General features: G+C 34.8%; 1 protein-coding gene across 1 annotated transcript in view; it reads right to left on the bottom strand.

Moving 5' to 3' along the window:
* Positions 1-1,579: 1,579 nt before the first annotated feature.
* ABCB1 (ATP binding cassette subfamily B member 1) overlaps positions 1,580-26,910 on the bottom strand; it is a 50,256-nt gene continuing 24,925 nt past the window's right edge. Inside the window, exons 12-30 of the mRNA XM_032113101.1 lie at positions 25,604-25,717; positions 25,181-25,291; positions 23,987-24,112; positions 23,590-23,793; positions 23,050-23,220; positions 21,023-21,184; positions 19,309-19,491; positions 18,358-18,504; positions 17,927-18,031; positions 16,586-16,663; positions 15,105-15,188; positions 13,981-14,184; positions 12,024-12,124; positions 10,906-11,046; positions 9,613-9,769; positions 9,104-9,301; positions 7,035-7,241; positions 5,957-6,103; positions 1,580-4,555 (exon numbers count right to left, since the gene is read on the bottom strand). Of these exons, the coding sequence (XP_031968992.1) occupies positions 4,361-4,555; positions 5,957-6,103; positions 7,035-7,241; positions 9,104-9,301; positions 9,613-9,769; positions 10,906-11,046; positions 12,024-12,124; positions 13,981-14,184; positions 15,105-15,188; positions 16,586-16,663; positions 17,927-18,031; positions 18,358-18,504; positions 19,309-19,491; positions 21,023-21,184; positions 23,050-23,220; positions 23,590-23,793; positions 23,987-24,112; positions 25,181-25,291; positions 25,604-25,717 (2,835 nt within the window). The 3' untranslated portion in view covers positions 1,580-4,360. The remainder of the gene's footprint in view (positions 4,556-5,956; positions 6,104-7,034; positions 7,242-9,103; positions 9,302-9,612; positions 9,770-10,905; positions 11,047-12,023; positions 12,125-13,980; positions 14,185-15,104; positions 15,189-16,585; positions 16,664-17,926; positions 18,032-18,357; positions 18,505-19,308; positions 19,492-21,022; positions 21,185-23,049; positions 23,221-23,589; positions 23,794-23,986; positions 24,113-25,180; positions 25,292-25,603; positions 25,718-26,910) is intronic.

Below are 26,910 nucleotides of genomic sequence, written 5' to 3'. Positions count from 1 at the left end.
GCTTGGTGAATGTAAGGCTGCAGCCAGTTTTTATGGATCTACTTTTATGAAACATTATGTAATGCAGGATCTAAGATGCTTATTTTAGTAGAGCACTCATTCAAGGTGTGATTCATTTACTCTACACCAAGACATTAACAATGTAGGTATTTATGATAATCATGCTCACACTCTCTTACGTAGAGATACAAGGTTGTTGCTAATCTGACCTGCTAGTGACAGCAACTCTAGAACAGGATGAACTTCATTGGCCAGACCTTTGTTAACCCTGTAGAGGACAGACTTGATTAGAGAAATGACTTAGATTTGAATGCTCACTATGTCCTGCCCTAGATTTCTACAGCAACAGTGTTATGATACTGATCTCCCTCTTTAATGGAGTACACCCAGAATGAAATGTTTACAGGAATAAGCATGCAAAGACAAAATGAAATGTACTCACCTTTCAATAACCTCTTGTGTTCTGCTATTTTCCTTCTTGTTCTCTACTTTTGATAGCTCTGCAGTCCATGAAATCCACAGCAAAGAATTTGAAGTTGCTGCTGGTCCTGTTTCTTACTTTTTACTTTCAATTTACTGGATTAAAATAACTAGAATAATGATACCATCCTGTCTTGGAAATTGTCCTGGGGTGACTGTATGGTACTGTATGTTGTCTACCCTATGCCAGACATGAATCCTGTGCCTTCCTGTGTCTTTAAGCTGTTTCTCAGAAGAGGAGGGAGAGAAGCCAGGCTAATTTTTCAGAGCGGTTTGTATCTCAAGGACATGTACACTCCCCTGTGTTTTCTCACCAGTGTGGCAGAGCAGAGCAAAGAACTCTTCCTGCTTTTCCCAGCCCTCAGTTCCTTTTCTCAGCAGAGAGACCGAGAATTAAATTCCTTTGCTTTTTAGCTAGTCTGCTAGCTGAGGCAAGAAAGTTTTTCCCTGGGACTTCGGTTTCTTCTTCTCTTCTGGACTGTTCAGCAACACCAGAACATCACCAGAAGGCCCTACACCGTGGCCTGGAGGGGCCCACACCAAACCCCAGCTCCAGAAAGAGAGAGCTGAGCCACACATACAAAGGAATTTGAATTTTACCAGGTTCTCTCCACAGCAAGAGGTTTTATTATTTAGCATTATTCTTTTTTTCCCATGCCTGCATGCACTCTGCTTGTTAAGTAAATAACTTCTTTTTCACTTTCCTCTGAGGAATTTCTTCCCAAACCTGTGGAGGAGGGGCAGCTGAAACCTGCTTTCTTTGGAGGAGATGTTCCTTCCAGAGCATTTCCCTTAATTTGTCTCAAACCGGGACAGAAATACAGAATGAATTTATGATTAAACTACATTGTTCTAGACAATTTTTCTAGAAGACTGAGTACTTAACAATAACAGATATTTAGACTGTCCATAGATACATTTACAATGTAGCTCTTTCTGCACAAGAATTGCTAATTGAATGGTTTTGCCCTGTGTTCACAAGCAGTATGTCAAGTTTCTTCTTTCCTCCCAGTTGTCTTCTTTCCTTTCAGTGACAAAATCTACGAGTTAGACTGGATTTTGAGGGAGGAGTTACAAAGGTACAAATAGACTATACACCTTGAGAGAGAGGTTAACTTTATGTCTCTTTGTGCTGTGAATGATTACAAGGATAACTCATTAACAAATGTTTAAAGGAGATTTTAGTGTCTTACAGAAATTAATGCTTACAGTGCTTTCTGTTTCCCCACAGTCAGTGGCATTTGCTTGCAGAGTCGTTAGGATTGCCAAGGTGGTGTCAATGCTGACACCTCTCTAAAGACTCGTCCCAAAGATAATGGGTCTAGAGGCACAGGAAATGTGTGGGAAAACATTAAATTACCTCCCTTCAAAACAGTGAGTGCTCTCAAAAGAACAAGACAGAGGAAAAAAGGCCTATTACTTCAGAATAACAGCACATACATATCATCCTGTGTTTAGAGTGCTTATGGGCAAAGACAAGAGCTGACTACTCCAACAAGGAGGACCTAAGAGTTCAGACAAGTGTCTCGTGACATCAAGGGGAGCCAGAATGATCAGAGCCCAACTGAAAAGGCGGAGCTAATGAGTAAGACCTCTTATGCCCCTTGGAAAGGTGTGGTATAATTATGGTCCTTACAGCAGAATTGTCCTAGTTCAGTCAATCCTTCCTTTGGGTAAAGCATTGCAATTTAAAGCTGTATGAATACAATATGATGAAGGACACATTTTTGTAGGTGTCTTTGTCTGTTCTTTTGGCTTTGTGCCTATAAATTACATGATGAGGTATTGAATGGTAGCTCAATTGTAGTACTATGGCTGTTGTGGTGTTCTGAAAAAAATTCTGAACAGGATGTAATTGTGAGCAGCAGCAAAGCTCTTCAAACATTTAGAGTGGATTGAAATTATTATGCAAAGTTTTGTATAAGTCTCAGCAGATACTTCTTTAAAAATGTAGAAGAAAAGAATGGGGAAAAATAGATTGTTTTCGAAAGTTTCTACATTTGACATGAATTTCTGAAATATATTTTAAACTATATGACCAAAATTTTTAAAATTGGTTTTCAGATGTTTGTGGTAAAGTATTTACAGTGCTATCTTTATTTTCTTGAAGAGCTAAATTGGTCTAGTAAATAAAGCATCTTTGAAATGAGTTGGGGAAATAATCCAGTAATTACTAACCCAATAAGTAGAAACTGTATAATCAACAATTTAAAATTCTGGTTTAAAAACTAAATACTAACATCCAGAATTTAAAAAAAATCAGTTTAGGTATGTTCTTAGTTAAATCTTCAGACTATAATGTTGAAGAGTTTAATTCTTTTTGAATTAAAAGAATTTAAAGAAATTGAAGAATGTTTAATTCTTACAGTTGCAAGTATAACTCATTTATATTATTATGCAGAGTAATAACCTTATTGATGGACAAGAACCTTATTGCATCAAGCAACGCATAAATAGGAAACAAACAAATTTGCCAGTCAAATTGGTTTTCCATCTAAGACAGAAACAAAAGAAAATAGGTATGTGATTCAAGAGGAATACAATGAGACTGCATCAATCAACATTCTGCAGAGTGTTATTACTACATGGTTGAGCCTAACTGATGAGCCTATCTGCCTGCAGACTGGCTCTGTGTGTATAAATATCTAGGTGTAGGTAAGACAGACCATATGTATAAATCTCAGGGAATCAGAAATTGGTATGATGGGAGTGTGGACAATTGATTAATCAAGACAGTTTTAAACTTAAAATCAAAACTTTACTGCATAAATATTCACTAACAAAATACATTTCTAATGTTTAGTTATTAATAATTATTAATGAATATTACTCCGTAGTCAAAGCAGTTAGCCTTTAACAGCCATCCTATATTAGCAAATAATATACAATATCCCAGAGCCGATGCCAAGAATTCAGCACCAATGGTTACAGTCCTTGCGAGTCTCAGTCACGGCAGTGATCGGGTTCAAGAGCTCTTCAACCAAGGACACTAACACTGAAAAGGATGCCTTCCTTCCCCCTCCTCCAAGTCCAAATCCAGGATTTTCACCTTGTATAAAATATTGCAGTCTTTAGAGAGTTCTTAGTCCTTGACCTCTGACCCCTAGGATGCTGAGAGACTTGCAGATAGTACTTTCCCAGGCTGCAGCAGGTGCCTTGTCTTGCCCATCAGTTGTGGTCTTGGGTTTTTTTTCTTATCTGCTGTTTCATTTCTGTTTCATTTCAAGCAGTCTTTCTCCATCTCTTAAGGTTGCAACTCTTCAACAATCAATAACCATCAGTAAGGTACTTACAGTTCTGGGACCTTTGTTTTCAGCCTGTGCCCATATTTTCAAGGCCCTTGCTGACATCCCAGGCTAAAACTCCACATCATAATAAGAGACATCTGGCATCAAGCTTCAGCTGACTGCAAGTTCTCGTAACAATTGGTAACAAGCCTAATAGGCCAGGACTGACTGTGTCTTACACAGGCAAAGTGAGGATAAGGCTTGAGGTTTATGTCTGACAAGAGCAAAACTATTTTTAATGAGCATGAAAATATTTCCAAATTGCTTACCAGATACACTGGATTAGTGTGACTTTTTTTAAAGAGTTCAAAGCAAGCTAATATTAATTACAATTGGCTTAGCATGCTTCTACTTTCATGAGTGCAATGGGCATCTGCTTTGGCCACACAGAAAAGAGAAGAGGTTTGAATAATGAAAACTAGTAGTGAGAAACTGGTACACATTTACTTAGTATTTCTTGTGTTTATATGACTTATGAAAGGAAGGAAGAAAACCATAAGTATCAAGACTGTTGATATTGAAATAATTACAATGATAAAAGTAGCCACAGTGACAGTTCAGAGATAAGTACTGCCTTTAATTGAGATGTTGCATTAGCCACTTTGAACATTGACCAGGGAATAGTAGATGCCTTTTTCAGCCAGAAGCTGCTGATGGGTGCCCTGCTCTACCACCTTGCCATTCTGGACGACTGCAATCTTGTCAGCGTTTTGGATGGTGGAGAGGCGGTGAGCTATCACGATGCACGTACGACCTTCTCGAGCTTTATCCAGAGCTTCCTGGACAATCTGCACAATGAACAAACCAAAAGGTGAACTATTTGGGCAGCTCTTGCGAGATATACCTCAATTGCTGTCTGTAAACATGTATGACAGTGAGGGAAAGGGAGTATCTGTTTCTCAAGCTTCTTGATTTAGAATTAGCCTGTGTTGGCAAAGAGTCCGAACTGTTAGAGTGGATGATGCTGTGATAGTTAAGAGAGTCAGAAGGAACCAGGCTCATTACTGAGATGCATGGCAGGAAAACAAGAGAAAATGGTCTTAAATTGTAACAGGAGATGTTCTGGCTGGATATTAGAAAAGGATTCACTGCAAGGATAATTAAGCATTGAAACAGGGACAAAAACATCTCTAATTGAATCCCTTCGAGATTTTCAAGTACCCTACCAGACACAGCATAAAGCAATCTAAATTTGAGTTCAGTATTGGCCTTTGTGTGAAGAGGAGGTTTAAATGGGGACCTCCACAGCTTCCTTTCATGACTGATTAATTATATATGGAAGTTAAGTCAATATTCTTGTGTCAGCTGCTGTCATACTAGTTCTCATGACTTCACAGGGAGTCTCATGAATCACATTTCTCTTAAAGCTAGCACTGTCAGAAAAATACCAAAAATAATCTCTGCTTTCTTCTATTTATTCCTTAAGTTTATTAATGCAGAATAAAATAAGATATTAAATCTCAATATGTAACCGGCACATAATCAAGAAAACGATAAATCATGGCATTATTTAATGACATTTTCCCCTTAAACCTCATCTTTTCATGCCTAAAATTGATCAAAATTTAGTAGAAAGATTTTAACTTTCCAGATTATAATATATGATAAGATATTTGCCTCATTAATAGCAAGTATTTTTGTAGAGTCCCTGTTAATTTTCTACAGCTAGATTGTACTTCCGTTGTACCAAGATTACAGCTTTGGGCTTAAAAAAAGAAGCAAATGTTTTAGCAATTTTCACTTGAACTTTTCATTTTAGCCATTAATATGTAAAGGACCAGAGAGCAATGGGAGAAGAAAGAAAACTTATCAAAGCCAGATTTCACAGTTTCACAGAAAAAAAAGTTCTCTGGCAGAATCTTCCATCTTTTTGGCTTCTGCAGTTTGTGTGTCCTGATTCAATTTTGATAGAACTCTCTCAGTTGAAGCCTGAAGACTCCTAGGCTAAGGAATGCATTCTTCATAGCAACTTCAATCTGCCTACTGCCATACAGATGTAAAAAATACTTTTTTTTTCCCAAGGAGGGGTAAGACATTTATATTTGTCTATTATTAGCCTAAATATGTAATTTGCATAAGATACCTTATTTCCAGCTTTTGGCTTTAAACTGTGGGAGTAAAAACAGTAATCATAGTACAAAAAAAAAAAAAAAAATTAGATTCCAGATTTAGATTCAGATTTAAGTTACCTTTTCACTCTCTGTGTCTAAGGCAGAAGTAGCTTCATCCAGTAGCAGAATGTGGGGCTTACGTACAAGAGCTCGGGCAATAGCAATACGTTGCTTCTGGCCACCAGAAAGCTGGGTTCCCTTGTCTCCTACACGGGTGTTGTATTTCTGGAAACAAAATACTAAGTTCAGGCTATGAATGAAAATCATTTCTGATGTATATTGAAGCATATAAACTCTGACACCAGACACCCATAATCTGCATATTCCATGCCAGTAGCTGTCTGAAAACAACTAGCCAGAATTTCTATCTGCCACAGATCTAGAGATCTTTTACTAGTAGACTTCTTTATAACATCAAGTGTTTAATAAATTCAAAGCAATGAGGCCCTCTAAGGTTGAAATAGGTTATTCTCAATCAGAAGACACAACACCAGAGGTCAGCGAAAGTTTGTGACAATACTGGGGTTCAAACTCAGACAAATCATGTCAAGTGAGATAAGAATTTAGGGGAAATGTGATTAAATTTTTAGCCTTTCTGAATACTGGTAATTACATCTTCCTGGTTGCTGCATGGGACAAAATTTTGTGATGGCAGACCCTTCATCTGACCCTTATTATATGTTTGTCATATATATATATATATATATATATATATATATGTGAAAAAAATTCTTAGTAATTTTCAGACCATAGGAATACTAGAAATTTAAATTCTGACTAGGTGTAACTGGAAGAAAAATGTAAACTCATCAGTCTAGCGGAATCTTTTACATATGCTTGAGACAGACAGGAGCTTAAAAAGAAATGTTCTACTTTAAAAACCCCAACCCTTACTACCAGCTCTCAGCTAGTTATAATTGTGTGTTTTCTTCCCTGGGACCTTAAATGTTCCACTCTCCACCTGACCGTGGAATCTCCCAGAGTGAAAATAAGTATGGTAAACACAATTAAGTAAGGAAAATATTTAAACAATAGTTTCAGGTCTATTTTAATCTCAGAGAATTATTGTACCCCAGTTAATTATAAGGAGACACAATTTTCCCTACCACTGTAGGTCATGTCCAGTTCTGAGAAGGAGAGAAAGGGAATTACTTACATTTGGCAGTGAGTCAATGAAGGAATGAATATTGGCTTCTTTTGCTGCACTAACAATTTCCTCAAAGGACACCTGCCGACTGTTATCTCCATAGGCAATATTTTCAGCAATAGTGAAATCAAACAGGATTGGTTCTTGTGAGACTATACCAATCTGAGCTCTCAACCACTGGATATTCAGTGCCTTTGCATTTTTACCATCAAAAAGCTGAGAAAGCAAACATTTTAAATTTTAGTCACATGGCTATATATATGAACTTGAGACCTGCTGTAAATTCATACACAGAAGCCATGTAATTGCAGATCTTTCCTTAGTTCTTTCTTACCAATTACAAGCCCACATAATCTCTTCCCCTCCTTCTCATCTGTTCCAAAATTTTCTAATTCATAAATGTGAGAACAGTCCCTTATGCTGCCTCAGTCCTTTTCTTTACTTCAATATTTAATTAGGATTTTGAAGACAGTGGAAGATAGGATATATAAGCTAACTTCAAAGAACTTTGGGTAAAGTTCTTTCAATGGTTTCTTCAGCAGGAAAATATTCCTCTATTTTGCATCTATAAAGAAGAAATTTACTTCCGTGTTCCTTAAGATGTCATTTGCACCCAGTTTTCTTTATTGGCAACTCTCTCATACTTCTGCAAAATTTGCCTGCTGAATTGCTACCATTAGATAAATGAAAACAGAATTTTTAATTATTTCTTTTATGTATCAGTTTAATAATTACATAAGTCACCTTAACTTGGACACAAATATACCCGGACATTGAAAGGGCTGTTACATCTCCACTGGAGTGACCCAGTGCAGCGCTCACGCTCTGTGTTGGGTGACGTGATCAGCTGTCTAGTTGAAGAATTGCCCCCTTCATAGCGTGGCTATTGGAGGAGATTAATCTAACTTCACAGTTTGTGCTAGAACAGTCAATTGTCAGCCAATATAACTTTTTCTTCAAAGGAAAAGGTGTTATAATGAACCTTAAGTGGATTCAAAATCCACTGAAATAAGGGAACTTTTGTGAGCAGCTGTTTGGACAGTTACTGCTTTAAGTTAAACCCCTTTCACTCAGTTCACAGAGCAACTCAGCTTGAGAATTAGTCCAACGCTTTTGTGGTTTCTATGGTTTCTGTGCTTTACCCTTCAGTAAACTGTTGTTGGTTATTTATGGACACAAGGTCAAAAACATTGGTAAGGAAGTTGTACTTTGTTAAACACACTTTTGTGGCACCTATGCTGCTTCTTCCCACATATCATTTTGCTACACTGGACCTTTTGGGGCACTTTTAACTTCAAAAAAAAATCTTTTCCATTGCATCTAGGCTTTATTTAAGTATTGGTTTATCTTCTGTGAGTATCTCTGCAGAGACAAGTACTAAAATCCTTCTTATTCTCACCTCATTCAGGCCAAAATGTGTGTTCTTTTTCAGACAAGACCTCTGAGCACATTTACCTCAAAGAGCAAAAGCAATTAACAGTACCATTATGTGAAAAAAATTGTAAAGTTGCTGTATAACTAGTATAGGAAATCCTACATATATTTTAAACCAAAATGACTGAAAGTATTTACAATCTATCACTTGATAAGCAGACATACTCATAAAGATTTCATACTCATAAAGTTTCTAACAAGTAAAAATTTTGAAAAAAAATACTTTTGTCAATGTTCACTGGTTTTTTTTGAAAGAACATAGATGGCAAATTCTATTACTAGATTATACAGAAGTCGGTACAGAAATCGATACTAGATATAGAGAAGTCGAAAGTTTATCAGCTTTTAAACTGTTCTTATTATAAAAACCTCAGGAAACTTGCCCTGAATTCAAAGCCATCATTAGACTGTGGATCAGGCATATTTTTATCACACAGATCTTTGTTAATTCATTGTAATGTGGGAAACCAGGACTTATATACATCTCATTTAATTAAGGAGACCCAATAAGTCACTGCTGATCTTTAACATTAAAATACTTAAAAAATAAAACTAGAAATATCTATTGTACTTATCACATCACATCAAACCAATTAAGAACAGCCTCACTTAACCTGTTGACATGTTCTTGCAAAAATACTTACCATTTCTCCATCAAGTGGATCATAAAATCTCTCAAGCAGCTGAACAACTGTGCTCTTTCCACAGCCACTGCTACCAACAAGAGCCAGGGTTTGTCCCTTTTCTACTTTCAGATTCAAACCTTGAAGGATTTTGACCTCTGGTCGGTTTGGGTAGTTAAATGCCACATCTTTGATTGTTATATTTCCCTCAAATGTTTCCTATAATTAAAATAGTTACATCTGTTACATCTTTAAGACGATTTCACAGATGATTAAAACAGAATTGCAGAAGTATCCCCACACCCCCAGAAATCAAGAGAGAATTTCAAAACAAATACCCTTTTGGCTCTATGTGCAAAAGCTGGACTCACAGTAGAGAACTTGGTCCATGTTGTGTTCAGTTAGTGTCAAGAACGTGTTGTGATAAGGATGTAGTCAGAAGGAGAGGAGGAATCAGTCTGAAGAAAGTGAGGAGGGTGCTGTCCATATTACCAATAAATAATATCACCCATCACACATGGCTTACTTACAGGCTTGTCTCCTTCCTCACTGTAACTATCTATTGAGGGCACTCTTTCAAACAGCCGAAACAAGTGGGCTGCTGATATCTTGGCTTTGGCATAGTCTGGAGCAAAAGAACTGGTTTGTCCTAATGCCATTGCACCAAATACAACAGCTGAAAACACTCTATAAGAGAAATCAGGAAAAATTCAGCAGACAATGAAGAAAAGTACAGTGGAAATGTGGCTGCAGTCAACTTTTTCTTTTACTCAGAGAAAAAGAGGGCTAAATTTAGTAAGAATGAAGTAGTAATCAACTATTATTGCTTTAATTATTAATTTAGCTCCAGAAATTTCTTTTTACCCTCTTTTAATGACATAAGATAAATATGCCTGCAACCCAAGTTCAGTGTTTTCATACCTTATTAGCAGTAATTTCTTTAATTGTTAATTCTGGTTAGTATGTTAACTCTCAGCTGGGGTATGAGGAAAGGGGTCAATGGATGGCAAAATTGTTACTCTAATCCTGTTCTATCATCACTATGGTTTCCTCTCTACGGTTCAATGATCTTTGGGAATCAGTGATCAATTTTTAAGGCACCAATGAAAATAAGAATTCAAGCCTGTAACAAGGTGACAGTAAAGTTTTAGTTTTCTACTACATCTCTGCTGGAAATAAATTGCAGGGTTTACAATACCAATAAAGGTTGAAAACTATGCTGTTATTGGTTTGCGGTGATTTTTATATCATTTTATGGAATTTTATGTAATTTTACAGGCTACATTAGAATAGTTTAAGAACCTGTTGTCTTCAGCTATTCCTTATTGCCACACACTATAGAAACAAAATCATCACCAAGAAATGGTATTTGACATATGACACCTCTTAGCCTGTTTTAAGGCAAAGTAAAATAGATTCATTTCTATTAATTTTGTCCTTTCTCTTCAGAGCTACATAAAGTGATCTGTTTTATTCTGCATTTGAACAGCCTAAAAGGGCTCACAGTTTTTGCTCAAACCTCCCCTTTCAAATTTAACTGGAAAATCACTCAGCTGGCTAGAGATGTTCAGCTAGCACATGGAATGCAGAAACTTTCCAATATCTTCTGGTCAAAATCAGCTGTGTTAACTATCTCTAATGAGGTTGACAACAAAAAATCGGTATGTTTGACCACCTTGGGTATTCAGGTCACTGATAATCCACACTGGTAGGATCTCAGTCTTTCATACTTGTTTCCATAGCCCTGTCTTGAGCTATTACCTCTTAAATTATAAATTATTTTTCTGGACAGACAGAAAAAAGATTGCAAAAGAGATACTTACAAAAATACACTTGTAGACTCCATGTGTCCATTTACCACTAGATAGGCACCAAACCGGAAACAGCCAGCATAGGTAAAGAACATCATTGCTTGTGAAAGGGCAAAACAAAAACCAAATATATGTGCCTTCTTCACAGAATTTCTGTATAGAAAGAATGCATATTTTCATCAAAGTGTGCAATCATACTGAAGTCCTAGTATGCAAGCAACGACTGACTTCAATTGATACTTTTAGGAATGGAAAGTTTACGTACACTGAAACATTAAATAAAAACACGTCTTCTCTCTCATAGGGCAATAAGTTCCTATTTATACTAGAACAACAGAAAGATTAAAGTCTTGGAGCAACCCCATCAATGTCAACCCTCTGAATGGTTAGGAACTGTTCAGCAAATTGTGAGATATGAATGCAAAACCCAGCAGCCTGAGAAAAAAGCTAAGTAATATCTTTTATGTCCTGCACTGTGCTCTAACCACTCAATTATTATGGTAGATGTGTCAGTGGCACCCCTGCTTCTTTCCCATTATGTCTGTGTACATATACTTTCATTTCGTTTACTTGTCTCATGGATGTTTGAAAAGGAAACATTCCATTCTGGAATAAACAATACTTTAATTGGCAGAATCTTTTTAGTTGTTTACTTTAAGACTTTTAAATTTTGATTTAGTCCAGACAGATTTATATTACTTTATTTTCTACCCCAAACCAGTGAGTAATTATTCAAATGCTTTCAATCTTACTAACACTTTAAAAAATGGCTTAATGGAATATTCAATTTACATGAAAAAGGTTTTAATTAAATATCCAAAACAATTCAGGTGGAAATTTAGATTAGACGACTTCGAAGGCTCACTTAAAACTAAGATTTTTCCAAACCAAGTGACGCTGTAATAGAAGATACCAATATTATAACAGAAAATTAATTAAATAAAATTATAAAAAATATTGACTGGTGGTGGTTGCATTTGTCAATAAAAATATGCAAAACATTGACATTATTTCTGAGATAATTAAATTATACATTAAATCATACACTCTACAAAAAAATCTATTTCTGTTGAAGTAAATGTTTGCAATTTATTACAGGTATTTTTTTAGCTTAGTTATTTTTATTATACCTGTATGGTACAATCAAATGTTCTCCATACATCGACTCGAATTTTCTTTCTCGGGTCAAGCTAACAACAGTTCTAATATTTTCTATTGCTTCTGTGGCAATCTGCAATAGTAAAACAAATGTTTTAATCAAAAGCTAAGATTATGTTGCAATTCCTTATTTTAAATTAATAAAAATATTCTGTTGGAATACAATTCTATATTTTTATACTGGTTATTTAAATCATAGACTGTTGATATAAAAATAAGCATTTTATATTTTTCTTTTTATGACAATGAGATTTTCTTACAATGCTCAGAATTTTCTGATAAGACCTCTTTAATGTTCAACAAATAACTAGTGAAAAACCATTTGACAGCAATGACAGTTATGGAGAAAATACTCAACAAGAAAAATGGCATATTAGCATTCAACTTCCAGTCCACTGAGTTTGGGCTAAAATCAAAATGTGCAGGTTACTTAGGTGCCTTAGTGCTAACTAAGTGCTAACTTAGATCTCAGCAGTAAATATTTGCTCTGATACATTCTTTAAGCTTGCAGATTCTTTAGACGTGAGTCATTTGTATACACAAAAAGGCCAGGGGAGATTCCGATTAGATATTAAAAAAAATTCACTGGTAGGGTGGTCAGGCATTCAAATAGATTGCCCAGGGAGATGGTGGAGTCTGCAAATGTTCAATAGATGGATGTGGCACTTGGGGATGTGGTTTAGGGGTGATTATGGTGGTGCTGGCTTGATGGTTGATGATATTGAAGGTCTCTTCCAACCTTGATGCTTCTGTGAAAAGACCCTCAAGGCTTTAATGCATTTTGTTAAAATATACATTTCATGCAATATTAGTTTAATAAAGACCATAATGTAAGTTTTTTCAGTAACCTAAGTTCAGCAACTCTTTGCAGAAAACAAATTTTCCAGGTGGAACACTATTTTTACTGAAAAAAAAAATTTTTGAAAAAATATTTTTTAAAAATGAAAATTGAATAAAATGCCTGTAGACCAGTGCTTTCTTAGGTGGCCTTGAGAAGGGAAACTCACATTACCATGAAAAGAAAATATTCTTTAGGTTTTGAAAAAAAATATCATAGATGTTTGGAACATCTGTGTTAATTCTTCACAATATGCTGCACTAATAAAGTCTTTAGTGTCTATTCCAAGAATTGTCAATTATTTTCTGTCACATTTTAAAAAAAAACCAATATGAAATATATGTTCATCCCTTAGAGAGCAGCAGAAGAAATGTACCCAGTTGAAAGGAATGGAACAGAATTGCATGCCCTTAGATAAATGATTTTCTTTTCAGCAGCTTTTAAAAACAGTACGACATAGGAAGAGATTTTAGAAAAGTTTTACCTTTAAGAAAGCAATATCTGGAAAGTGATGAGATAATTGTTCCCAAAAGGATTTTTGGAATGAAGTGACATTAAATGTCTTCATTTAATTTGTTAAACAAAAGTCTAGCCTTCTTGCTTTTCAGTTTTCATCTCTCTCTTCCACTCCAGAAACAAAGGAATGGCAAACAGAAACCAGTGGAGATCTATATATTATCACCACAAACATTAATAAGATGAAGGAGGGAAGAGAAAAAAAGAGCAGTGTAATAAGAGAGACGACATGCCAAAGAGGGTTGACCAAAAAAAAAAAAAGTCAAAATGGAGATGGTTCCAAAATAAGGAAAACAAAGATGAATAGAAAAGGAATGAGAAGAGAATATGCCTGAATAGTGTTTAGCACATTCTGAGATTTATCAACTACAAAAATATTAATAGCTTAATAACATAAGTCTTTGATTTTTATTGAAGAGGTGTGATGCTCTGTAGGTCTACTAGTGTAACTGGCTGTCTTTGGAACTTACATATTGTGAAATGTTCTGTATTTGGAGTAATACATCCATTAACAGTGCTTTGGTAAATATGACCGTATACATTATACAGAAGTAGATTAATTTCTCTAGACCCACCTTTCCTGCAGCTTCCAGCTCTTGTTTATCTTTCTTAGCATGCCCAGCCAACATTTTCATTTCAATCATTCCTGCCACTGCAATGATGGGCACAACAGCTAAAAGTAGCAGGGTCAGCTGCCAGCCATAAACTAATGATATAATAATTCCAGTCCCCAGGTTGGCTATGTTTTGGGCAATTAATGCTAGTCTGACACCAGTTGCCTGGAGAAAGAAAAAAGGCATCTATTACTAACATAACTGCATTTTAAATAAGGAAAGCATTTTAACCCACAAAATTCCTGATTCTCAAAACACTGCTTAGAAAATCTTAACTCAGTTTTGCTATTTTTCAAAATGAGAGTTTCTTAAATGCTTTTGTAAAAAATTATCTAGATAATATTTATTTCTTCTTTCCCCATATTCTGATTAGTTAAGTTTACTCTGCAATTTCTAAATTCTGCTCTTGAAACTGAACAAACATACTCATATTTACATCTAAACATTAAAAATCTGTCATATTTTGTAGATCATAGAGCTAGCTTTACAAGTCATCACATAGAGCCCAATGAAGAAGAAAATTAAACATTTAACTTTTCCTATGGAAATAAAGCCAAAGATACTTCAGAACTCTACAGTTCAAAAAAAACCAGCACATAACTTCATATAGCAGTAAGAATTCACTTAAGCATACACAAATAATTACATTCAGTGTACTTTAGCATGATATTACAGACCCCTGAAAGTACACAATTTACTTTTAAAGAATCTCCAAAAAGTAACAGAGAAAAGGAAGTCTATTGCTCACAGTTCTTTTTTTTTTAATAAGAAATCAAAACAATCAAAAAAATAGCAGGAGATCCTACACTGAATAGATTTCATTGCATGTCTTTAGGTGAATAAGACCTCTTTAAAAAGACTTCTTAAATAAGAGATTCCAAATAAATTTGTTCAGTAAGGAAGACCACAATACAGCACAATAGTAAACTTGTCATAAAGTGCATCAGTGCATTCTCTACCAGCTATTGTTTTATAGGAAATTTTAGTTGTCAAAATCGACTGTTACCCAACCAGTCAAACCCAAGCTGCAACTTCGCTATATACTAAACCAAATATGAAAAATTCCAAACCAAAATTTTACTTACTCCTTTCACTTGAGAGGCATCATTAGCAAGTCTTGTGGTTAATGCTCCAGTGCTATTTTTAGGATTATCAAACCAGCCCATATCCTATAAAAAGAAACATTATTTTTAAGACCAGTGTTTGGACATTTCAAATAAACATTTCAAATAAAGTAAATCTGGTATGTGGCAGTGCCTCAGTTCTGCATATTTAAGTAAGTTTAATTCCGTCATTGCACATTGAATATTTTTAGAAAAAAGTGTAATCTTGTGAATCCTCCAATGTACTCATTATCACTGCTGAGAAGGAAGGAGAGCAGCTGAGAGATTCCCCAAAGCAAAATTTACTCTCTCTCACTGCTGCTCCCTCACTGAATCTCCTTGGAGGAGAGGGCTCTTCAGTCACACTCCCTCATGGTTGCAAAGCTGTTTGGGGAGGGGTTAAGTGTAAAGCATTTTCAGGTTAAAAACAAAACATTCATTGCTTTGTTTCTTCCCATATTGAAGAGGCTTATTTGGAAGAGAGACACCAACAAGCAAAATAACAAAACCCCTCAACCAAACGAAAAACCAAGCTGGTCTATCTGATCAAAGTTAATTGTTGGGATCAGGTACACAGTTTATGATTTATTCACCATGTGACCAAATATCTGATTTAAACTTTCATGTGTAATATACATCGAATGAAGTCCTGGTGATGTATTACAGGCATTTGTGACCTCAAGACTCAATTTTAAGATTGCCTTTTCATTAGATTTTCAGTATGGCTGATGTATAAATTGTAATTTTTCAGACTACAACAGTTTCCTGTCACATTGAAAACAGTCATGTTCACATGAATCAAATTCTGTGTCTACATGTAGCCTTATGTGCAAGACTTAAAACCCATAACTGTTGTACTGTGTATTTCAAAATCTAAAATACTGATCCTGAAATCATACAAAATTAAGGCAATTTTAGAATTACTTTACAACATTATGTTCTATTTATATTTTAATTTTCTGAAAGTGGTTTTACTTTTCAAATATACAACCTTATTATTGCATTAACAAACAGCAATTATAGATTTGGGGGCTCTTGGACAGAGATTTCCAATAAATTAAAAAAACACATCTGTACACATCACAATTTACATCAGATATTTGAAGTAAGAGTTACAGTGTAAGTTGTGTTGCATTTCTTTAGGGGAAAAAGGGCACCAAGAAAGCAAAGCAGGCAAATGAATAGATAATGGGATACTGCTGGTGCACATCAACTTGTCAGGCCCTTGTAACTTGGCTGTAAAACTAAGTCTTTGCAAGGAGTACATGAAAAGCACTTGTATTGATTTAAGACTCTCCCTTTAAGGATACTCTGCATAACCACATGTAACTAATCAAATTGGTTTCTAGTCTGATTTAAACAATCTTCTCTGTATGATAGACTGATGTAGAATACAGTTATTTTATACCAATACAGTAAATTATTTTTAAAACCCTGGAAATCAAATTATTTATTATCTTTACCTGTCTAAGCATTGCTTTAAATGCCATGAATCGAAGCCTCATTGTAAGAATTTCTCCAGCTTTGCCAAATGTGAAACCCTGTTTGAGAAAAAGTACAATGCCTAGTATTACACTGTTTGTGTTTATTCAATAAATATTTTACATAAATTGCCTCTACATTGTCAAAGCACGAAATATTGCAGTCCTGCTTCACAAAGCAAATGTAACAACAGGCTTAATATACATAAATTCTAGGTTCGCATAGGTTCACAGTACAGACATTAAAATATTATTTTTGAAAAAATTTAGGGAGCATAGCAATATTTCCCAGCACTGCTTCACCAGCATGCTTTAAGAAGAAGGTCTCTAATCAACCCTTTGACTTCATTTGAATGAGTCAATCGAAGTCAGATTTAAACAAGTAGCATTTAGGCCATTTAATTTTAGATTAAAGACTTTGTGAGGCAACCTGGGTTCACTGAAGTCAAATGCATCCCTCAAATTTAAAACATTATCTGAACATTTATAAACTGAGCAAACCTATCACAGCCCTGTACTACTCAGCCTTCTGTACTCAAGGCCTTTTTCGCTTGTGCAACAAGACAAATCCATAAACAAACCAGCAGGTTTCTGCAAGAGACTGTTTATGCTGCTGTCCCAAGCGCACATTATTATTTCACTCTTAGGCTCATTTAACAGATAAAATTATACCAACATGTTCAGAAATTATAAAGCAGACAAAATATGACAATTTTAATATGATTACCATATTTTTTTTCTTTTTAAGTGGAACTATCATTGCAGGTACAACCATTTGTGTTTCAGCAGGAGGAACTGAATATCAGCATGATGAGTGTTACCTGACAAACTGGGCCTGGGAGCCTTTGGGGACTCCCATAGGAACAATATGGGACATTCCTTTGGATGAGGAAAGGGCTAGGGAAGTAAAAAAATGGAGAACTAAGGCAGGAGATTGATAGATTTTCAATTACTAACAGATTCAAATAGGAAGGCTTGAGGGTGAGAAGGGGTGGTAGAATGTAAAGGCTGGAGGGGTGGCCTGTTACTTGGCAATAGGAAAAGAGCAAGAAAATTCAGAGTTTCATTGCTGAGAACTGTTTGACTGATGAACAAGAGAGGAAGTTCTGAAATTAAGAGGTCTGAATAGGTTCGAAAGCCTCTTACACACAAGAAGCTCTAAGTCAAAAAAGTTTCAGCACAAGACACATCTAGAACCATAACTACAGTTTCTGGTTTGAGTTGGAGGCATGTATTATAAAGATGCAAATTTTTAGTATATTTCAGGTCTGGTTTCTAAAACATGAATAACAATTGTAATTATGTTAAGTTAATAAAACGTACCTGAAAAAAAAAAGTAAAAAAGGAAATGATTCCAATTACTAAAAATAGCAGTGAATATAAGTTGCTCTTTTCTCTTAAGATGTCCTTGTCAGTTTCTGAAAAAATCTATAAAATAAAATTGGACACAACATTTTAAAAAAATTAACTAACAATTGAAAATACTCTCAGGTTTCTCAATAACTATTTTTGGTAGTCAATTGCATTCATATAAAATTTGAGCGTATGTTACATAATATTTAAAGTATAACAGGCCTATTTCAGGTTGTAGCAAGATTTTTAGGATTTTGTAAATTTCATACAACTTTTCGGATTTTTGCAAGAGTGCTTCATCCACTCTTCAGCTTCATTATGCAGTGATTGTTTTAAACCTAATTTTATTAGAAATAAATTTTGTGGGCTTACAGTTTTTTGCATACTTTATTCCAACTTACCCCTATAATTTCGGAAAATATGACTGCAAATGCAGGTTGTAAACCTCCATTGATAATTGCACACAAGGTTCCAGCTACAAAGTATGGCCATTCAGTTTTGTTCAGCTTCATAATTTTCAGAAATGAAGCTGGGCGTAGTTCTTCAGCCTTAAAAACATGAATTATGTTAGGACAAACAGGAATGTATTTGGAGAAATATTAAGAAAATGAGAGATTAATAATCAATTTCCTATTCCCAGAATCTATTCAGGGGAAGCAAAAATTATAGTTTTTAATAACATGAATAAATGATTGTACATTTTAAAAATTATTCTAACACAAGGAAGGAAGAGTTGTACACTATATTTATACTCTTGTCATTTTATATTAGTCTATCGATATAATTTTTGTTGGTGAATACTTTGATATTGGTCATTGATGACTGAACTACTCATTCTGCGCATATTGCTGTGTGTAATCCATGGCTTGATTAATTCAAGTAAATGTTCATTAAGAAATTTATAACATCAAACTAATTCCTGTAAATATGAATGCAATCGTATTTTTGGGGTTTTTTTTTGCAAGTTTTGTTGTAAGAGTTGTTATGTTGGGCCAAATACTCTGTTTCTTATCCAAAAATGAATGTTTAAACTGTATAGACTAAACTGGTATGGTATGTAAATATGTAAGTATGTTTCTTTTAAAGGAAATTTATTTTCAACAATAAACTCATCATCTTTGTTATAGATTTTTAAATTAGCATTTTATTTGTATTATCATTTATGTTGAGAATAAAAAAGCAAGTTCTGAATATTATCAGTCAAAGGCTATTTAGAATTTAAAAATTCTCATGTTTTCTTCATCCCTATGAAATGTCTCCTTCTCCTCATACCTTTCTTGAGCAGGAGAATGAATTTAACGCGCTTTGTTTAAAGGAATCAAGTTCACTAACAGCTCTGCAGAGGTACTTACAGGTGAAGTTTTTTCCTCATCAGGACCATTATTTTGCTCTCCTGGCTTTTTCATGCTTCTCCGAGTTGATCGTCTTCTCAATCCTGTTGTTAAGGATTCTTCAAATTCTGGTTCAGATCCACTGTTTTTGGCACTATGTGCATTCTCATCATCTTCTGATGGTGGAACTTCAGCTTCTATTGCCTAAAAGTGGGAAGAACGTGATGCTATTACATACGCATATATTACTTCAAAATGATGAGGTAATCAAAGTAAAAGTAACTTTGTTTCAGTTGAAAGAGATACAGAGGAAACAACATATAATGCTTTAAGGAGATATGAAAATCTGTATAATATTTAATAGAGCTCTATATTCAGATCTTTATTCATATATGAGTTTTGCACCTCTCGTGAAAATTCTTATAGTAAGTGGAGGATGTGGGACTGACAGTAGCTGCTCTTTTTTAATGAATTAAACTAAAAAAGTTTTAAATTGAGGGTAAACCCTTTGCACTCTTCTTGGGTTCTTTTAGAATGAGTTCTTGAGGGATATACAGTTTATTCACGAAGTGATAAAACATTACTCCCTTTACAGCAGAACACACTTAACAATTCTTGACTTTAAATGGAATAAGGAAGTTCAGCACAAAACTGAGTCAAAAAGAGATTTTGACTGAAAAATTAGAGCAGCCTGGAAAAGAGCCTTACCCATTTTTTTTGCTAGTCTCTTTGACAGAATAAATAAATGTCTACCCACTCCTGAGGTATTTGATAGAAACTGGATTCAAAGTTGCCTTCAATTTGTGTTTCTTTTTTTCCAGGAATTTTTTTTTACTGCTTTTTGCACTACTAATAAAAATATCTTCTTTACTTGCCTTCCATTTTTTATTTTCATTTTTCATTGTTTTTAAATTTTCTTTTCTAAATTTTGTATTTCCTCATTTTTCCCATTATCACATTTGTTCAGATAAAAAGTAACTTTGAATCGAAGGTAACCAAATGTATTCTCATATTCTATGAAGAAATATTTTAATTGGTCTGGTTAACCTCTTCAGTCTGACTTACTGAGATGGCAGTTTCCGTTTCTTTAATGGACATAGTGATTATGCAGTCAAACAAAGTTAGAATGAAAATCTGCTATAACCTAATGGTCACCTGGGACATTGGGATGCACTTATCAAAGTATTTTGGTTTTCATTTAATAACTAATACATTTCTGAAATTTATTATAATTTGCAATCTCTTTTTCTCTGTCTGTGTAAGTTAAAAACATATTTTTGCTGTCGGAATAGCTGGATTATTTTTCTTTTTCTTCTATTCCTACACATTTTTTTCTTTAGAAAGAAATTCAGTACGAAGGATTATACCTAAACACCTTAAAATACGCATGCTCTATTCCTCCAGTGCCAGCTACTGTATTTTACCTTTTATCAGACTAAGAAAAAGCAATGGAATAGCAAACTACTGTAGTCATCTGTTCTACATTAACTGCACAAAAGGAAAACATAAAATAATCTTTTAAGTTTAAATATTTAGAGGATTAAAAATGTACTATCCTGGGTTTAAACAAGTCTTGTACCAAAACTAGTGGTCTCTCTCACATTGCTACTCTCCTTTCAAAGCACATGGGTTTTTGCTGCAAAGACAATATACTGCAGAATTTCTCATACTTCTGATATGACTATGGATGCACAAAAAAAAAAAGAAAATGAGGCAACATCTAGAGAAAAAGTACCTGCATGTTAACAAGTTTGTGGTAGATTCCCTTTCTCTCAAGCAATTTAGCATGATTCCCTTGCTCTGTGATAACTCCACCATTGAACACAGCTATCAGATCTGCATTGCGGACTGTTGACAGTCGATGAGCTACCACAACCGTAGTGCGTCCTTCCCTTGCCTGAAAACAGCAATATTTCATGTGAGTATTTCTAAGTAAATGTAAATAGTGTTCGTCTTCACAGCAGAGTTGAGTAGGACCTAAAAGAAACATTTAAAAGGTTCGCAGAAAAATATAACCTTCAAAAAAAAATTTAAAAATGTATTTCAATTAATACCTTAAAACAGAAATATAATCTAAAGCTCAAAGTTTAGTATTAGAGACCATCTTTCACTGTGGCACATAAATACACCAAACTTTGGTTGTAGGAACCCAGAGTGCCAAGAATATTTCTCTGCCTGTTTTTAAGGGTTCTTACCCCCCTGGACAACACTGTTTTAGCTTCAAACCTTGGAAAAAATTACCAACAGTCAGACAACAACTAGAAAATACAGTGGTGTGAATTAGGTGATAGACTACTATGTAAGATTGTCACAGGGTGAAAAATTTAGAGGTTTTAGGCTTCTCTTTGTAGTAAATAGGTAAGAGTAAAAAATATCAAAATGAAGGATTGTTGTTGTTCTCTAGACCTTCTTCTCCTTCTTCTACCACTCCATATTTTGCAGTAAAAGTAGTTTGGATTGATTGGATAGAAAATTCTGCAGTTCCTAGTCGTGTTACTGAATAATTGGTAAGAAAGTAAAAATAATGTACGTTTTTAGTAACTATTGGTCAAAATGTCTTTAAAAGGCTGTGTAAATCTTGATAATTGGTCTTTCTCGCTCTCACTCCAACTTTTCCTCCTTCCATGCTGTACCTGGGTCACACTAGTGGCTCAGTTTCTCTGATAAGACTTAATAAACAACTATCTAGAAGCATTGAAACTACAGAAGACGTCTCGATTCATCTTTTAAGCGCCTTGCAAGGACTTTCAGCAAATTCTCTCCCATCAGGAGACACTCGATTTATGGCATGCTAAAGTGTCATTTGGTCACAACTATCTAAGCAAAAATCTCAACACATAAAATTTTAGAATGTTACAAACCCTAAAGTTTTTTAAATGCTAGAATTTTTCATATTTAGGCCCATAGTTGCCCACTTGAACCTTAAAATCCATGGCGAATTTATACTCAGCAACATTAGAAAATATTTTACACTCACTTTTAGAAAAAAAAAGTGTTTTAAGTTCTAAGTCATTGCTAACTCAAACGACTACAATAAAAATAAAATCCTCTGCAATTTCATGTGAATTGTATTTCAACTAAGTACCTTTCTTTGGATATTTATAAGCATATTACACTGAATTTTTCAACCACCACAGCTTGTCATTTTAATTATGAGGCTGTTTTAAAGTGATCAAGCAAATTTTAGTTTAAATAATCAAAGTAATGATCCCAAGCAGTGGAATTCTGTTGGAACCTGGATTGAGTTCATCTTCAGTGATGACCCTCAACAGTCCATACTGGGACTCATATTATTTAAAATCTTCATCAGTGATACAGATAAATGGGATTGAGTGCATACTCAGCAAGTTTACAGGTGACGTCAAGCTGAGCAGTGCAGTTCATTCACTTGAGGGAAGGGACGACATTCAGAAGGTCTCTGACAGGCCTGAGGAGTGGACCCAGGGGAACCTCATGAAGCCCAACAAGGACTGACAACAATATGAGTGGCAGTAAGACAGATGATGGAAGAGGATGGTATTTACACCATGAAAATATTGATTTAAGCTTAATAATGCAGAAAATATGACTCCATCTTCTAATTTGAAATAAGGTTTCTCTTTGTAATACCTGTAGGAACTCAAAAATTCTCTGAACAAAGAATATTTGCCAAATCAAAGTTTATGTTTTGTATTTTTATAGGTCTCTATTTTCAACAAAAGTTCAGGAAATAAGTAAATATTAGGCTCCTGCTTACATGCTTCATTTTAAAATACTACTAACCTTGTCCAGTGCTGCCTGCACAACTGATTCACTCTCAGTATCCAAAGCTGATGTTGCCTCATCAAGCAGAAGAATTTTGGGATTGCGAACCAGAGCTCGGGCAATTGCTATTCTTTGCTTCTGGCCTCCACTCAGCTGTGCCCCTCTTTCTCCAACCACAGTTTCAAACTTCTACAAGACAAACACATGTATTGAAAACACTCGGTGGCACAGTCTTTCCACTAAAGAAAGATGTCAGTAATGCCAGTAGTGCCAGTAACATCTTCTCCTTCCCCTACAGGAATAAACACCTACTTGGATAAACCTGACTAATCATTTGTGTTCCTGGAAATCTAGTAGTTCTTCAAATGACTGAAAAATCATTTCCTGAAGATAAAAAATTAATATTATTCTCAAAAGTTATGAGGAAGCTCTGCATAGCTCTGCATATTCACAGGTCCAGGGATAGCTTCCTCTCTTAACAAGCATTCCTTCTGAGGAACTATTTGACACAAGAAGGTTTAGATGAAATTATTTCAGCAGGAGAGCTGATCTGCTTACATTGGGTAGCTTCATGATGAAGTCATAAGCATTCGCTTCCTTGGTGGCTTTTTCAATCTCTTCCATGGTGACATCCTCACGGCCATAACGAATATTTTCTGCAATAGTAGTGGCAAAGAGCACGGGCTCCTGATTCACCACACCAATAACCTCCCGCAGATACCTTACGTTTAAGGTCTTAATATCGTGCCCATCAATTGTAACCTAAACAAAAGAGAGCAGACAAAAACTGTTTACTAAGTGTTTTGATGAAGGAACATCTCTCTCCATTCTGGCATGTGCCATTTTAGAGGAGACTTTACCATGTCATTGGAACATTGACAAGGGCAGTGAGGTCAGAACTAGGCTTTCAACAAGTGTGACACGCAGAGAAGTCATCTCACTTGAGGTATCTTACCGTGCCTTCCTTGGGATCATAAAATCTCTGGATGAGCTGAACAGTTGTACTTTTCCCGCAGCCACTGCCACCAACCAGGGCCACTGTCTGGCCAGAATTAATCTTGAGATTCAAGCCCTTCAGAATCTGTCCATATAAGAAGGTTGGTCAAAAACATAACAGTATTTAGAAATGTCAAGGAAAATTTGAAAGACTGCAATAAAATAACCTTCATATTTCTAGCACAATCTGGTAAAAATAAAATTTATAAACATGTCGGTTTAAATTTTGGATAACTGATGACTTCAGCTTAATTTTCCTTATAATTACATCACAGTTGGTTCAGTATCAAAGTATTATACAACACACTTCACAGTTACCTGTCTCATGAACCAGTTCATATGACAAAATAATACTACTACTACCCATAACTAAAATATAATATACAAACAGTATGATGCAATATTTCTGTATTATGTTGCCTCACCTTTTTCTTTAATGCACCATGGAAACTACAGGGAAGCTATGTAAAAGTCATAGTTAAAAGCTGAGTGTATTTCCTTTCTGCCTATCAAAAGTAAGAAAGATCACTTTATCAAGGTCAGTGATTTTCCTTCAAGGTAAGGAATGAAATAGTTACATAGTGCAAAGACACTGTCCACAGAAATATTTTCAGGAATCATTCATACGTTATCTATTGTCACTGCATTAAGACTCTGAATATATGACAGTGCTTTAAAAAGGAAACTTATTCTCTGTCAGGACAAATACAGATTCTGATCTCTATTCCATATACAGCAAGTCGTTGCTGGATCTGCTTTCTTTAACTGGTTCTGACACAGTCATAACAGAGCTGCATTGCAATTATTTTAAAACTCACTATCTCATTATTATTACTATACACAAACACTTGAGTTAGGATTGCAAATTTAGATTGTGATAGAAATACCTATTTATGGTTTTTTGCATAGCCACACTTATTAAAGTTTTAGACAAAAAAATTATTCAGGAAACTTAATATGTTTAGCTAAGGTGGAAATAAATCCAGCTAAAATCACTGTGATGACAAGGTAGTTTTATACACATTAGAGAATCAACCTGAAATTGTTACATTTTCAACAAAACTTATGTGATTTTTTAAATGATTTTTTTTCCAACACATGATCCACATATTCAGCTGTAATATATATATATATAAAGTTTCATTTACAGTACCTCAACATCTGGTCTGGATGGATAATTGAAGTAAACATTTTTGAATTCTAAGTTCCCTTTTATGTGGTCTGGTTTGTAACCTGTCTCTGAATAGCTGTCAATTTGAGGTTCCTGTACAAAATAAAATACAAAAAAACAACAAAAAACCCCCAACATTTTTTTCATAAAGAAGTTATTGAGAGCACTATTATTCTACAGAAATATTAAATGTGTTTTTTAAGTAATTTAGGTGGGATTCTGAAAGATCTAAATTGCGTAATGTTTTGCTCCCTCACTTGCTACATTGATGATATGCTCATTTAAGAATACTTTTTATAATTTCTCAATTTAGCTTTTGTGTGTATTTAGTTCCTGTCTTTAAAAAGAAGGATCTCTTACCTTCGGAAGAAGTTTTGTAATGATAGTGAGGGCAAAGATACTCACATTGTCTATTATATTAAAGACTGTATAGGCAGCTCCTCTTGCACTAGCAAATGCCTCTATGCTTGGAGCAGTCTGTCCAATGCTGAAAGCTCCAATCAATACAGAGAAAAAGACCTGAAAGAAATGTTTACAGAGGTATATATTCACTCTTATTTAAGCAGAAACTTATATTTATTTATTTACATTAGGTATTTTTGGGTAAGGAGGTTCCATGTCTGTTAATGGAAGTTTAAAGACTCTAGGATTAAAGCAAAACTGAAAAGGTCTCTCCTAAACAGAGAAAAACATTAAGAAAAGGGCTATTTAAGGTTCAGCTGAGAACTGAGCTACTGTACAACATTAATTTTGCAAACTTATTGAAAAAAAGTGAAAAAGTGACTCAGACTTGTAAAATCTATGACAAAAAATTTAGAATTGCACTTGGTGTCTCAGGATTTATTGTACTAATCATTCTTTGGCCAAAGACCAGAAAGTTTATTACACATCTTTCAACAGAACGACAGATATGCAAAACACTATCATTCTGCTTTCAAAGTGACAGTGAAACAGAAGCATAGAAACCCAAGTTCTCCATCACAAAGTAAAAAAGGATCGTTCTGCTTCAATGAGAGTACAAGCAAACAAGAAAAGCAGAAAAAGATAAAAGAAAAAAATTAACAATTTTCTCAGAATAGCACAGTTTATTGCTTTCAGTTAGTATCAAAACAAAAGCAATTAAACCACACTGCTCAGAGATGATAACAGCCATAGTAGTCAGAGCAAAGTCTGTCACACCCATCATCCTGAACAGGGGTTATTCACAGATTTTACACATGATGATGCATCATCCATGTTACAAAAACATCGTTCGGTGAACTACAACATAGACAATTTGCAACAGAGTTTGCAAATACTTTGAACAGAATAAATTACACACAAGGTCATGAACTTCACTGAGAGGTTCCATATGCCAACCTGTACAAAAGGTTCAAAAGAGCCAAAACCACTTATCAGAGACAATTTTCACAAACTTCAGTGGTTCATAAACAAAACTGGTAGTTTAAAATATATTTAAATATATGCATATGGTCACCTGGCTGTGTTTCATCATGGTTAACAAAGTTATTCTTCTTACCCTGTTTATTTCATATTTCATACAAAATTAGAAGGTTTCCACATCAAGAGAAGAATTTAAGTTATGACTTGAGTGTTATGGTTTTCTTCCTTCAGTTAGATGGTGACATATTTCCTAGTCACAAGTATATTTTTATCCCCCTCAATTTCTAAAAATACTGAGAAGTGATTCCAAGCTCTCATGGTGCAAAACA

Source organism: Corvus moneduloides, chromosome 1 (assembly GCF_009650955.1).
Source record: "Corvus moneduloides isolate bCorMon1 chromosome 1, bCorMon1.pri, whole genome shotgun sequence".
In the NCBI taxonomy this organism is placed as follows: Eukaryota; Metazoa; Chordata; class Aves; order Passeriformes; family Corvidae; genus Corvus; species Corvus moneduloides.
This window is presented reverse-complemented; position numbering and strand designations above follow the sequence as displayed.